A 12525-nucleotide genomic window follows, 5' to 3' on the forward strand; every position below is an offset into this window, starting at 1 on the left:
TCAGAACAAAGATTCAGTGTTTTGTCTCCTTACTGAGCAAAGCGGTCTGTGAAATGTCATACGAACCCTTATGCAGACTAAAACGTTCCATTAAACTTCGCACTAATGTAATTTTGGTGTGTGAGTATAGGTCATATATGAAGGAGGGTGTTACACTTTTTATATTAGTTTTTCCACACTTAATCTGGCTGAAATAAAACAGTTTCCCCGCATTCACCTTCATATTAGTGGGAAAGCGAGTTACAATGGGTTCAAAATTGAATGTGGCCACTTTTTTTTTCTTTTTTATATATAGTTTTGCTACAGCAGATTTGTGAAGGGATCTGCATTATTAACTACTGGCTGTTTAGCCAACAAGACAGCTTTTGAACCTCAGAGAGATTGTGTGGCAATAGCTTCTGATATCTGGAAATATAGTTTCAGCATTCTGCCAGGAATTACATGGGGGGAGATCGATCCGCTCTCCTGCTCGTATGCTGAGTATAAAGCTAAAGATAGCAGATGCATCAGCAGGGACAAACAGCTAGCTAATTCTTTTATTAAAACCAATTATGTCATGGAGTCTTGTGATAACCTACTGTAAAACCACAAACTGTGGTTCTTAGCTTTTATTTTAGTGATGTTTTGCTTTTGCTGGTAGGCAGAAAGTTTTACAGTCCTCTGGGCAGAGCCAGTAGCTGTTTCCAGCCTTAATGCTAACCAGCTCCTGGCTCCATATGACACTGCTTTTGATTTTCTCATCTATCTGTTGGCAGGAACTTTCTTAAATGTCAAAATATTCCATTTAACCATAAAAAGTGTTAATCGAACTACAAAATTTGACTGCTTTGTGAGCATAAAACAGAAATAAGTAGGCCTATCACACTTTCATTTTTCTATTATGCCTGTATCAAATGTTATGAAGCCAGCAGCATTAAGTTTAACCATGGCATTTAAGGTTCCATTAGTTGAAAAAAATCAGAATCACAGTAATAGGCAAATACAAAAAATTGAAATTTGACATCAGTCGCCTTTTCTTCTTTCCTCTCTGGCTGGACTGTTTTACTCTTACTGTTGACCCGTCCCTGACTGCTGCTTCATTTTCAGTTTGTTTCCAGTCCAACAGCTGCTCCTGCTGGCTTTCTTGGGAGGAGATTAGCTAATTTCACACTCTCAGCTCCGCTTGGATTATTGAATGCAGGTCCTGATGGACAGGACAGCTGGACTGGCTTTTCCAGAGGCGCAGCAAATGCCTCTTCGTATTGATCAAGTCTGACTTCAATGTGCTGGTGTGAGTTTACGTAAAAGGTTGAAAAGAGTTTTAAAGAACAAGTCCTACTACACCAAATGTTTGCTCTAAACTAAATTGGTTCTAAAAGTAGGAAAGTGGGCCTACAAATGGTTAGAATATAAAAACAACAAAAATAGGTTTATTCTAGTAATATTCAAGTACTGAAGCAGCAGTTTTAATATAACCAAATGTGTGTTGCATGTGCCAGCGCCTCACTGACCATATTATCTTCAGGACAAACACGATGGCTGCTGAGCCAAAGTCCCACCCGCTTTTAAATGCTTCCTGTGCGGGTTCAATCTGGCTGCAACAGCTCAGTGGCTCACTGTCTTAGCAGTTTACCATGACAACCTGGTTGCCAACGACAACACAGTGGCCAGACAGAAGCAACATTGATTTACCCATAATTCCGTAGAGCCCTGGAGCCAGCAGCATGTGTATATGGAAGTTTGTGCAAAAGTGGCGAGATGGTCAGGTGACATTTACACCAGCAGACCTTCAGTCCACACTTGTCCCGCCGTGAGTGTGCAACTCTACACGTCTTTAGTCTCCAATTACAGTGGCTAATGAGCGCCATCTACTGCAATGTGGAACAAGTGAACGGCCTCAGGCATTTAGGAAAATACAGGAGTGTTGTGTTCTGCAAATTGACCATCTGCATAAAGAGCCATGGAAAATTATTTATAAAACATCCAGGATTTTTTAATTTGAAGTGTATAGCCCAGAGGTAGTACTCTGGACTCGAGGACCTCTGAAACACCTCATCTGGTGCAGTGATTATGGAAATGGAGAGCAAGGTGTTTATTTGGGATTTGGGTTGACATCTGGTGACTGTGGCAGCCAGCAACACATCACTTTTAGTATCTCCTAACCCCTTGAGTGCTGTTTAGAAGACATATAAGTTTTTTTGTTTATTTTTTCCTTGAAAGGTATAGCTTAGTTCATCAGTTTGGGAAATATGCCTATCCACTTTCATTACTGCCAGGTAAATGAAAAGACTATTACCAGTACACTCTTGTGCCTGTGCATTATGATGGTTGTTACAAAGCAATTACAGTAATTAGCTTAGTTTAGTATAAAACAGTGTATCATCAATATGAATACTCAGATTGACAAATCATAAAATATATATCAGTTACGGAGTTATAAACTTTTGTAACGTGCAGGGCTGGCCCCTTTAGGCTCTTAAACTCTCTACTCTAGTGTGGCCAACATATCTCCAGTAAGAGTTGCATTAAATCCAATAAATAACCTCATGTTATGTCACTTGAGTCAGTTGGTGGCAGAACACTACAATATGTGATCACATGAATAAATCTAAGGACTTTACATTATTAAGAAGTGAGCTCACCAGACATCTGTATCCAGCTCCTCTGCTCTGCTTGAGGGATGATTCAATTAGCCGATACTATTATAACACTCAAATCTATGACCAAACTGTCTGGGGGAGAGTTGCATTGCTGGTAATGTAAGCAGCAGATTTTTACAAGGAGAAGGAATGCATGGAATAAAAAATATGATGTGGCTCAGCTGGATTGATTTAGATCATTTTTTCATCTGTCAATGTTGAGTGACAGTGTAAAGGAGTATAATGCTATATCCATGCTCTACAATACATACATAGATACATTTAATCATCTAACCTTGGCCAAGAAAGTGAATAAGTGTTTTCTGAAAATGTAATATACATATATATGTATAAGTCACCTGAATCTAACCTAGGTCCATGTGACTATAGTTCATATTTGACATGTCCCCCAGTGGGCTCACCGGATTTCCCATTTCCCATCAGCATCTCTCCCTGTGACGATTCCACAGTGATGTGATGTGCGATCTCCCTCGTAAAGCAGCAGAAGAGCTCCATCTGCTGGGGAACAAAGGGCACAGCTGGACTTTCTTCTTATATTGTTGTGTATCATGAACTTTTGACGTCACAAACAGGGTTTAACCTTTAATTCTGTTTCATTTCAACTTGGGTTTCAGTTTTATATCTCTGGCTGTCATCTTTTTCAGTTCTGATGACTATGTGCTGTACAAGGTTATTGTTAACACGAAGCAAGAAACTCAAGGCTAAACATAAAAGTTTATTCCAAATCAGTAGTTTCTTGATTTTACCACATTTCCAGGTCCCAGCAACTGACTTGCTGTTTAGTGTATCTGGTGTGTGTTTTTGTATAAAGGCCAATCTATTAGGAATTTCAGAGTAGCCTTGGCTATAAATGCTATGATACTGTATGTAACTTTGCGTGAAACGATACTACATTGACCCTATAAAGATAAGCATTAAATAATTCCATTAACCCCCAGTAACAATGATAAACAACACTATGAAAGTAAGTGAAAGTTAACTTAAGTTATTCAGTGTATGTATGTGTGTATACTGAATTGACACAATTGAAATGTGTAAAACACTGGTGTGAACACAAATCAGACACTACCACTTGATTCCAGACTCATCTGTATTGATGTTAAGATTTTTATAATGAAACAACCTATCACCGTGATTGAAGGATCAACACAACAATGTGTCTTCAAAACAAGATGCGAAAAAAGTAAACAGTTGTTGAAGTGTTATATAAATTACAATCCTGTCACATTACAATCCTTTAAAGCAGCAATAACTTCCTACGATGACTCAGTATGTTCAACAGTACAAATAAATAAGAGAACAGCTGTAAGATTGAGGTTTTTGAGAGGAACCCTGTCTGGATGCAGATCAGCCCACCTCCAGCCATGTTAACAGCGATGGTGATCACTGAGAGTTTGTGTGTGTTTTTATGCATATTTGTTGGTAACAGCACTTTGTAGATTTTTCGGTTTAACAGGGTGTACGTGCCGGAGGTTCAACCTCACAGCGTCCTCAACGAAAATGTCACGACTCCACACACACACACAGTAAGCCACTGTCATCAAAACTGTACATTCAATAAATTAACAATGCATTGTCTTTGTTAAGCAACCAGTGAAATGACTAGATTACATAATTACATTAGATTACAGGTAGAATGAACCATTCACAAGATGAAATCCAGGGGAACGGGGGAGGGAAGGACCCACATGGCTGAGGAGAGGGGGGTGGTTGGCAATGGTAATGTATAGCACAAGGTTGGCAGGCGCAAGTAGCAATGACACCACCTACCCTTTGGCCTCAGATCACTAGGGTTTGACCCCACGAGGGGCCAAGAGTCGCTTTAGAATTTGAGTTTCCTACACTGAAGTACCTTTGTCTCTTTTGCTTCTTTTCTTTCATCATCTTATCCCATCTTGGCCCATCCCAAAACGCCCCCCACCTGTCCCCCAACCCCACCCCACCTCGTCCCGCCATGGTCTGTGGTCACACGCAGGGGTTTGTCTCTGATCGGACTGAGACTGGCTTTTTGGAGTTCTTCTGGAGTTGGTTGCAGTTTCCTGTAGGCTTCAAGGCTTGTGTTTGAAATGGGCCTCCACTGCAGAGACAAGAAAAGTAACATGAGGTAATGCAGTACTAGTGCGGGTAACAGAATGCTTCTAAACAATCTGCTTTTTCTGAGTGGCAATAATGATGCTTTTTTTTAATTAAAGCTACTGAGAGAGAACCACAAACAGAGAATCCAAAAGAAAATTGTTTTCTTGTTGCGGCAAAATGCAAATGAATCAGTCTGTTTTTGTTCCTCAAAAGACTGAACTGCAGAATAAATGATTTTTTAAACAGTGTTTACCTGAGCTGAGGAGGGTATGTTTCCACCCATGTCTGTGTATCAGCAGGATTACACAAAAAGTACTGAACCAAGTCCATACCAAACACGGTGGACAGATGGGCCTGGGACAAACCTATTAAATTTTGGTGTGGATCCACTTAAAGCGGCAGGTCCAGAATTTTCCGTAACATTGCGAGGTTGAGTGTTTCCATCACTTTCACAGGCAATAATATTCAGAATTTAAAACTGCAGATTAAAGGGATACTTCAACATTTTGGCAAACTGGCCCATAGCCATAATCCCTATAGTCATAGCAGTAGGTTTGTTACTTTTAATTGTCGGTGCAAGCTATTTTTAGAATGGCGGAGCAGAGCCGTGAGCTGCTCAGAGCTACGCTATGGAGGCTAATGGGATTTCTTGGTTTCCCTCATCAAACTCATCTAATACACAATCCAACAACTCCAAAACGCTCTTGTAGATACGTAAGTTGTGACCTGCACATTCACCACGCTATGAGATAATAACAGAATGTTACGAGACAGAGTTGTTTTCGAGGCAAATGCAGAGACTGCTTACCGAAAAATTGCCCCTGACCGGAACGTGCATCAGCTGTTTTGCATGAATTTACCTCAAAAACACATGAGTTGTTTTTAGGTAAATTCATGCAAAACAGCCAATATTTGCCAAAATGTTGAACTATCCCTCTAGCAACTTGTCCAGTTTGTGTACCTGCATATTCCTGTGGCCTCATTGGTCGATTGATCACCCTCTGAAAGGCCGCTATCCAATCCCGTTGCTCGGCCTCCGTCTCGCAGGCAAACAGGAACTTCCTGTCCGGTGTTACGATGGTGATGCCGTGGTTCCAGTGGTAGCCCTGGGTAGACGGGGGCAAACCAGCCAGGACGGTGTAGCTGTTCTCCTTACTGCCGATGAACACCTCGCCACGGGCGTAGGCATCCTGGGAGAGCAGGGGCACAGGGTGAGAAGACAGACGGGTGAGGGCTGAGCAGTGGGTCAGAAGAACACAGTAAGAACAGGCAGCTGTCTTCTTACCAGAGGGTCTTTAAAATACATGAGCCTCCTGTCATCCATAGTGAACCACCTCTTCTTAAAGCCCTCTGTGTGCTGCGGCAAAGAACAAGACAATGAAGATTATGAGAAAAGAAAACAGCAAACGGAGTTAGTTCATAGCAAGAACTATAAATTACTATCAAATAAAGGCAAAAAGCCAAAAATATACTTAAAAAAGAACTATAAATTCTTATGACAGGTCTGCAAGCAACAACAATTTGTGTATTGAAACATTGATATTACTTTTGTGATGTACAGAGTGTTATGTTAAATTTAATGTTAATGTTAAATCACCATTAAAAGAAACTAAATTTCCAAGTTGTCACAAGTTAATCAATCAGGCAAACAAAGAACTCAACTAGTATGATGGCCATTAAGGGATATAATGTTTTATTGTCTGATCCTGAGGCCCTGTCATGTAAAGTGAGCTATGTAAATCTACTTTCAACACCGTCATTAGTTTAACTTTAACTTTGGATATTGCCAAATCAGGTTTATAAGATGCATCTGGTCCTTAGTTGTGAAATGGTGAAACACGACAGATAAAACACAGCTCTGATGAATACAGTATCAATATATTTTTTGCATACATTGATATACAGTGTATGCAATGTGTTGCTGGTTAAAAGGCTTATTGTAAGGGGCCACGAGGCAGTTTGGGAACCTTTACCACACTAGACCATTTGAAATTTTAATTTCAATCACAAGAAATGATCCAGAGTAGACAACCACTGCACAAACCTTTGGGCCGGTTTTCTCCATAAAGCCTTCCTTCATAAAGTTTCTGGTCAGTTTAGGCACCAGCTGGAAGATAAAGGGCAGAAACAGAATCACATTAAATAAAAGCATGGCTGAAATAAATGGCTTGATCTAGCATGTATTAGAGAGAATATTATGCATGTGCTTGTCTCCGAGAGTTTTTTAAGTGATATAAATGGCTCCCATGGTGAACCCAAGGACGATCATCCATCTTACAGGAATACAATAATTCAATGATAATCAGACATCTTTGAAAATTCTTTGCAAATCGGTCACCCTCACCTCCTCATCACTTGCTCCAGGAAAAGCAACCTGCAGGTAGTGGAACCTGGCAGCTCTAATGGCGTTGAACCAGTCGACCATCTCCTGCAAGAAAAAGAAACAAACTGTAAAAAAAAAAAAACCCTGAGTGGCACTGTAACCTGCTGTAACTCACAATCACCGTCTGTTCACTTCATGCATTCTGATTTGTGAGCGAAGACCGTGGGGTTTTATAGTAACAGTCACAGTTACATCCTTTATCTGTGATGACAGCGCAGGTATCTTTCTACAGGGAGGAAAGTGCAGCTGAGAGCATCGGAGCTCCGTGGATGCTGCAGCGCTGTCGATACCTCCACCACAGAACAAGAGTGACGGCGACACCGAACGAACCCGATGAACTCGCTCTGCTACCAGCCCTCAGTAACAGCAGTCAGCCAGCAGAGGGGGCAGTGCATTCTCTATCTCAGTCTCTGACTCTCCTTTTCAGTCTCCTGAATGGACATAATTATCTGCCTCTTTCTTCCCTCTAATCTTGTTTTTGATTAACTGTGTGTACCCTAATGTCCATTTTCCCAATCCCCAACCCCACCAGCCCTCCTCCACTCCTCTCTGTTAGTCATACAGTAAATCCCATAGATGTAACCGTATTGCCAGGCAATAAATTGTGTCCTCAGTGGTACAAAGCCCATCAATGAAGACGCTTAGCACACACACACTTGTTGTTAATAATATTTGTGAGGACCTATCCATCCCCTTACCCTGAGCCAAGCAATGATTTTATGCTTTGCTCTAAAACTAAGTCTGGCTCTAAAACCAACCTCTAACATCAGTCATTTCATGTCCAACACTTTGGTCCCCACAATTATTGTTGGACCTCACAAGTGTGGTGGGCTTCTAGTTTTCAGAACCCACAAATACATACAAAAAACCCACCCCATTACCCAGACAACAGGTTCAATAGCAAAATGGTGAGGGATAAAATAATAGTTGGTGGCTTATTGAAGGTTTTTTTTGTTTGTATGTCTCACAGTTCTTACAGCACTCCTACAATTCCAAGAAAGGAAATCACTTGAGGGGTGGAAAACACCATGTCAAAACAGGAACTGTCTTTTAGTCACAGCTCCATGCTGAGATTGGATAGGTTAGGTTTACTATGAAAATTATGACTCCATGCACTCTTATTTTGAAGGATATGAACAGAATTAAGATTTGACATCCAGACTGACCTCATCATCTCCCTACAAGGAAGCACAATGCTGAGCACAGCAGCGAGTGTGGAGTGACCACAATAATTCCCCTACTAGGGAAGCCTACAGTATATTGCTGAGGTGGACAAGGGGGTTGTTTGAAATGCAGCATGAGCAACAGCATTGACACAGATGATTAACTTGACTAAGTCAGAGGCGACATTGGTTGAGTCCTTTTGGTAGAAGGTCAGCATCAGTCAGGATTGCAGTATTTCAGCAACATAAGGATATAAATCTAATCTGATATCAATGTAAAACTCTAAATAAAAATAAAGATAAAAAAAACAACTGACGTCCCTCCAGATACACAGAGGTGTCAATATGTAGTAGAAATGTGATGATACATTGGTGAAGTGGTGACTCCCAGTCCCAGCACTTAAACTTCATGTAGCAAGTAGCAACCACAACCTTTTTTTACATGGGCCCAAAATATTACAACATGAAGGCACTTCCTACATTTCCCCCATAATGTAGATGCAGACATTGTTTAATTATAGTCACAAGTCAGCAGTTTAACCTCATAGCCTCTGTCTCTAAATGTGTCACTGTCTGAATACTTTCATGACTGCGACGTAGGTACTGAAGCCACTGATGCTTGCTGGAAAAAGCCAAAAGGACATTAATTATTCAGGGACATTTCCAAGCCCAAGTGTGTTTAGTAAAGCAGACAGCATGCATATTATACTACTAACCCTGTACTAGTGCCCTGGATATAACATAAATCTAACTCTTGATATAGTGCACATGAAAACTGTTTCACTACATTGTGGGAATATAAGAAGACATAAGTGGGAATGAGCGTAAATAACAGTGATAGCGTACCTTAGCGTCACTGTGGTAGACAAAGATGTTCCTTGTGCTGTTGTCTTTCAGATAGGTGATCTGTAATCCACAGGGGTTGCCGATCTTGGCCGGCTGGAAGGTGGCATTGAGAGTTTCAATTTTCATCACCGCCTTGGGATCCCTGGCCTTGATGGAGGCAGACATAAACAACAAATAGTACGCAGCACTACAAAATTCCCTTACTCACTACTGATAGAGGCTTTAGCTGAAGTGAAATTGTGCCCAACTGTGTACAATTTAAAATCAGCTGTATCATCTTGCTTACATCCTGCTTGTTGAAGTATTTCAGCGCTCCCTCCCTCTCCGACAGGATGAACTTTCGGCTGAGAAACTGACCATTGTCTCTTCCTCGTTTCCATAGAAACCCCTCTCGGTACCCTGGGCAGAGAGGGAGAGAGAGAGAAAAAAAATGCATGTGGTTATGGAAGCTGGTAACAAAAACCCCATCAGAGGAGATGAAAGATAAAACATAGGAGACATTTATAACAGCAACGGAGAGATGTTGTAACTGCCCGTTGTGAGATGATACTGTACTTCAGTTGAGCTGAAATCAAACATCATTTGATCTTAATCTCATTTAAGGGAGGAGGGCGAAAAAGGAGACGGTGCGTGAGGGCGAGAAAACACAGCAGAACATCCAAGAAACAAACAGACGAGAGAGGGGAGCGTTTAGCGGGGGGAGCGGCATGAGACAGCACACAGAGAGGGATTTTATTGTCTCTGAACCAAAGAACATCCTTTTCCATGTTAATGATATACTGTTCCATTTAAAGCCTATGATGTTTTCTTCTTATTCTTCTTCCTCTTCAACCTATTTTGGTAAAAGGTTCTGCCTGCACTGCCTGCATTTCTCTCTTTTCTCTTCTATTTCTGTCACACTGTGAAGTGTTTTCTTTCTGATCTGGATCTATTTTTGTATCTTGAATGAGAGGAAATGCAGATCAGTGATCAGCTGGCATCCCAAAGAAGTGGCTAATTTACATTCTAGCCATTACCTGATGCTGAGTGTTTTGTAATGAGCGCTAATTGTCAAATAAACCGCATTTTCTGCACTGTAAATAATGAGTATGAGGTGTAAAATGGGCTGATGTGCCCTGAATGACTAAAAACAGGATGAACTCATGTCATGTGTAAATGTAGCAGAGGAGGCTAAATATATTTTCTCATTACTTGCATTTACATTTAATGATGTTGGGGGTTTTAGTTTCATTTGACCAGGTTTTAAGTTGGATGTGATGGCATTTTGTTTGCGTGTTTAAGCATCAGCAACATCTCACAGAAATAGAGTCACAGTTAATGTGGAAATCCCACAGAGCTTACTGTCAACAGCTGCTAGCCTGCTAGTGCTCCTGGTCAGGGAGACTAACTGGTAGACTAAAAACAAAAGTAGTCCCATTAAAAACTGCTCACTGCAAGGTTGGCTGGTAATCAAAAATAAAACAGATAGCATTCTTAGAATCTGAACAGTTTTTAGCATGATTGGCCAGTCAGAGTTTGAATGTTTCTCTCACTTCCCCTTTTTTTTTCTTTACTGTTTTTACTGTAAATCTTTAAAAATCTCTTTCACTTTATTTTACTCATGTGAAAAAAACAACTGCAAGTTTAGTATGATTTAGAAACGAGTTCTGTGTTTACCGGTATTCAATTAAGAGATGTAAAAAAAAATAAAAATAAAAAAACTATTCACCTTGGCGGCCAAAGCATTCAAATAACTAAAAAAAAAAGTCATGGACATAGGCTAGACACAGGACAAGTGTATCTGTAATGCTATTTACCATTGTACATACGTTAGAAAATATATTCTGTAAGTGAAACGTCTAACTAGAATTTATAGCATCATTATGTATTTTTGACTACTTTGGTGGAACAGAACAAGTTGTGAAAACAAAATTGACATATTTTCCCCTTATAATGTTAGCATGTTAGCAAAAACTCACCACCTAACAGAATCTTGGCATCCATAGTAGCTGTCAAACTGGTAAAAGTTTTAACTTGGCTAATAGCATGAATCTAATCAGTCAATGTGTGCACAATCAAACCAAAAAATTAGCCAAGTGACTATAAACATGCTAAAATGCTTCACAGATTTAACAATTCTATGGTTTGTCACTACAATACGATACATATACATACAATACAAATGACTCTGTCTGGCGGCCACTTCAATACAGCTGATGTTCATCCGCAATTGCATGTTGCAGTTGTTTACAAGTGCACCTTTTGAGTAAAATAGTAAAATAGTGTTTTTACAGTGCTTATTGATGGTGCTTATCAAGTGTGCTTGTATGTGGTTACAAATGAATTACAAGGCAAACATCAATATGTCTGTAGGGCAGTTCTCATCTTCTGATTCAATCTTGCCTCATATTCAGGGCCATCCACTGTTTCTTCACTTACTTGCTCTCTTCCATTCTCCTTATTCACTGCCATAGATTACCTCTCTATCTTTTTGTCCTCTGCACTCATTTCACTCCATCCTTGTGTGTTAATGTGTGAGTGTGTATGCATGCGAATGCGCTTTGTGGCTGTGACTTTCTGACATGAAACATTCACCTACACTGGCATTACCTCATCGATCAATAGCCCTCCTTGTCCCCACCCTCGGCTCCTTCCCTTTGCGCCCTTTTCCTTCCCTCTGTCCTTTGCATACTGGATCAATGTTAACATTGGCCGCTGTGGACTGCTGATAGCCAGTCTCAGACACTCACACCCACACACACACACACACACACACACCCGCACACACAAGTACTGTACACAGATGTCTTGGGCCTCAAAATGAATGATGTAGTGAGCATGAATGCACAGAGATGACAGAGTGACTCATATTATTACAATCCATCTGTGTGTGTGTGTGCGTATGTGTATGTGTGTGTAGTGTGTGTGTTTGTCCACTGTAACAATAAACGGGTGAGGTCACAGCAAGCCAATCAGAAAACTCTATCTTCAACCAGACGTGAAATGTATACTAGAAGACACACACACACATAGCTAGGCCTGACACACACAAATACTATACACTCGGCCTCTACAAGCACACACATGCAATCAACCAAAAGCACACACACACAGACACACACACACTGTTTAATGGCAGTTCTATTTTCCGTCAGTGACAATTACAGTGTCACTGCTTGAATATGCTTTTAACTGCAAACCTATACAGAACCACTTAGGAGAGGAAGGATGAAAATTAATGTTTGAGAGTCGTCGATGGATGTTTCTGGGTAATTGAATTCCTGCTACTGGCATCCACTGGGACGTTTGTCCGAGGGGCTTTCAAGGTTCTGCTTCTCGAAGGGTAAACAATGTGAGCCTGACACGACAAGAAGAACAGCCACTTTTTGCTTTATTTTGGATGCTAACACCCAAGTGTAGGCCTACTTGTGCACGCATG

At 40.7% G+C, this 12525-nt stretch overlaps 1 protein-coding gene across 2 annotated transcripts in view; it reads right to left on the minus strand.

Annotated features, from left to right (window-relative positions):
• Window positions 1-3715: 3715 nt before the first annotated feature.
• The window catches only part of LOC146967795 (arf-GAP with dual PH domain-containing protein 1-like), a 29344-nt gene continuing 20534 nt past the window's right edge, over window positions 3716-12525 (minus strand). For both annotated transcript variants that reach the window (XM_085762515.1, XM_085762514.1), the window contains 7 exons: window positions 9394-9506; window positions 9108-9254; window positions 7060-7143; window positions 6760-6822; window positions 6001-6072; window positions 5677-5905; window positions 3716-4716 (listed from right to left, as the gene is read on the minus strand). In XM_085762515.1, the coding sequence (XP_085618641.1) occupies window positions 4688-4716; window positions 5677-5905; window positions 6001-6072; window positions 6760-6822; window positions 7060-7143; window positions 9108-9254; window positions 9394-9506 (737 nt within the window). In that variant the 3' untranslated portion in view covers window positions 3716-4687. The remainder of the gene's footprint in view (window positions 4717-5676; window positions 5906-6000; window positions 6073-6759; window positions 6823-7059; window positions 7144-9107; window positions 9255-9393; window positions 9507-12525) is intronic.

The sequence above is a fragment of the Trachurus japonicus genome, chromosome 19 (assembly GCF_045865225.1).
Source record: "Trachurus japonicus isolate A0001 chromosome 19, Traja_1.0".
Lineage (NCBI taxonomy): Eukaryota > Metazoa > Chordata > Actinopteri > Carangiformes > Carangidae > Trachurus > Trachurus japonicus.